Raw genomic sequence first — 2,876 nt, 5'->3', positions numbered from 1 at the left:
TGGGAACAATGATTGCAGTACACCGTAATATGTACCATATGCACTACCTGCAATAGCACCATCAAATGTGGATTCGGCAACGGCGCCTACCGTGTCTATTACAGTATTTGTTGTGCATTTCACAGCATTAAAAACAGTAGTTGTAAGCATATCAAAAATAGAGCTACTACCCATTACATTATTCGCTGTATCAGCCGCACACTTTCCCACTTCAAGTGCAATACCAGGTGCTTTCCCTGCAACTAATTTTGCAGTTGTTTTAGCACCTACAACTGCTGAGTCTAACACAACATCTATATCCATTACGTTAATATATCCTATTGCACAGCCTATTATTGTTCCTATAGCAACTATTGCTGTTATTCCATAAAAACGCCAATTTCGTAAAAATTGAAATCTTCTAGGTTTTTCTCTAGTGTTTGCAAGAATATTTTCGAAAAGAATTTCATCTTTCGCTTGGTTTAACAGATCTATGACGTCCACATCAATTATATGGGAGTCATATAATTCTCTTAATATTTCAAACTCCTTCTTTGGGAACACATTTTTCATAATCACTTCAATCAACCATTTTTTTTTTATTAATGGTTTTTTCTTCTCCTTTTTCTCCATATGTATATCTACAATGAATTTTTTCCTCTTTGCGACTTTTTCTTCGCCTATTTTATCATCTTTACTTTTAGAATCAAGAATGTCTATTAGTTCACTTTTCTTAGTCTTCTCACACATATGTGTGCTTATAGTAGTAGTTTTATTTTTTTTTTTAGTTGTTATCTCATCTTTTCCCTTCTTTTCACTCATATGTATTTCTATAGTCCATTGTTTCTTTTTTGTGATTTGCTCGATTTTTGTTTTATCAATTTTATCTGCCAAATCACTCTTTGGTAATTTGTCCTTTGGTGTGGTTTCCACATCAATTTTTTCCAAGGAATCAATCTTTGGTAATTTGTCCTTTGGGGTAATAATTTCCACATCAATTTTTTCCAAGGAGTCGCTCTTTGGTAATTTGTCCTTTGGGGTAATAATTTCCACATCAATTTTTCCCGAGGAATCGCTCTTTGGTAATTTGTCCTTTGGGGTAATAATTTCCACATCAATTTTTTCCAAGGAATCACTCTTTGGTGCCGGTTTCTTAATATCTTTTATATCGATTTTCTTTATTAAATCATTTTTTTGTAATATTTCCCTTCTGTCTATAGCTGGAGTGTCATCTACAAAATCATCATATATTGGAGGGAAAAGTGTTTTTTTTTTCAAACTACTTGTCCTTATAAAATCGTCTTTTTTCAAAAACTTCTGTTTTAGCAGGTCATTCTCTTTTACTAAATCATCTTTTTGCAGCACATCTTTTTTATAGTTCGAATCCTTTTTCATTAGCGAACCATGTTTAAGAGATAAATTGTCTCTCATTTTAAGATTATTTTTATTTATAAATTGATCTCTATTGAACGATTCCCTCTTGGACAATACGTTATGATTTTTGACTGAACCAACATTTTTCAATAAGTTTCTAGGGTACCTCACATCAATATTTGTTGTAGAATCTTTGTGAAAAATTATACGTGTCAATTTCAGGAACATTATTAATGATATCCCCTGTCTGTGTTTCTACGTTATTATTTGAATTAGAAATATTATATAGTATATGAACAAGCAACACTTTTAAATCATGTAATTGGGGTTCTGTTATAGGTTTGTTACTTAACAAAACATCTTTTAATTCTTTTAACTTCGATTCTTCCATTAATTTTTTGGATACTATAATTTCCCCATATATATTTAACAAATGCAAATACGACAATCTATTACTAAACTTATTTTTATTTAATACATTTAAAATAAATTCTGTGTTCAATTCATTTCCTAGCAGAATTTCTTCTAATTCCTTTAACATTAATTTTCTTATTGATGGGTTGCTTAATAAGTTTTCCTTTAACACTTTTATGACGTTTTTCTTTTCCATTTGTTCACTATCAGATAAGACTTCTTTTACTTCATTTAATTTGGATTCTGTTATTAATTTATTATATAGCAATGTTTCTTCTAAAATTTTTAACCTTGTTTCAATTACCTCTGGTCTGATCAATAATAATTCTTTTAATTTATTTAACACAGACTGCTGCCCTTTAGATGCGTGTACAGGGGATGGTGGTTCTTTTTTCTGTACGTCTTTTCTTCTAACTTTTTTTATACTTTTTGCTTCATTGTACGAATATTTATTCTTTAATTTTGTAGAGTTCTCAAATTCTTTTGACCAGTGTACTTTATTCTGCGAAGGCGCATATTCCGCCTCCCGAGTTTCAAGTTCTATCAAGCCATCTTGATTTATTTTATTCTTAGGATATATAGCAAGGATACCCTAAAAATTAGGTTAAAAATTAAATAATATGTAGGTAATATACTCGTTTTTTGCATTGAGGAAAATTATGTCTCTATTAAGAAAGACGTCTAAAAAGATATATATGTGCAGTCTTTTAATCTTTTGTAAGACTTACACTATAAGGATTTAGGACTACACATAATAAGAGTTTACATATAAAAAACTTGGCAAAACAATGGTACATATTTCCTTTTATATTCGCGTATATGGAATTTCATTAGTACTCATCTTTTATAAGAATAGTATACTTATCTACCTGTTTTTTGCTGATATCAGCATATTTAATAATAAATACTAATGCCAATATTAAACACTCCCATATTCCATATACTTAATATTTTAAAATAAAAAACAATTAAGTTTTTATTTTAAAAGTCAAGTAATATCCATGACATGGAATCAAAAATCATTTCAAAACAATTTTTATGTAGAGTTTATATTTTTTGTGAACAAATTCAAATTTTGTTTTCTATTAATATATATAATATAATTATTT

General features: G+C 29.1%; 1 protein-coding gene across 1 annotated transcript; it reads right to left on the bottom strand.

The window, feature by feature from the left end:
- Positions 1-270: 270 nt before the first annotated feature.
- Positions 271-2,564, bottom strand: PCYB_147770 (hypothetical protein; the record flags this gene model as incomplete). Its single annotated transcript, XM_004225248.1, has 3 exons — positions 2,496-2,564; positions 1,526-2,359; positions 271-1,410 (listed from the first exon to the last, which is right to left on the bottom strand). A coding segment is annotated over exon 3 (1,140 nt), but the record flags the coding sequence as incomplete, so codon positions are not given.
- Positions 2,565-2,876: the final 312 nt, after the last annotated feature.

Source organism: Plasmodium cynomolgi, chromosome 14 (genome assembly GCF_000321355.1).
Source record: "Plasmodium cynomolgi strain B DNA, chromosome 14, whole genome shotgun sequence".
Classification (NCBI taxonomy): domain Eukaryota; phylum Apicomplexa; class Aconoidasida; order Haemosporida; family Plasmodiidae; genus Plasmodium; species Plasmodium cynomolgi.
This window is presented reverse-complemented; position numbering and strand designations above follow the sequence as displayed.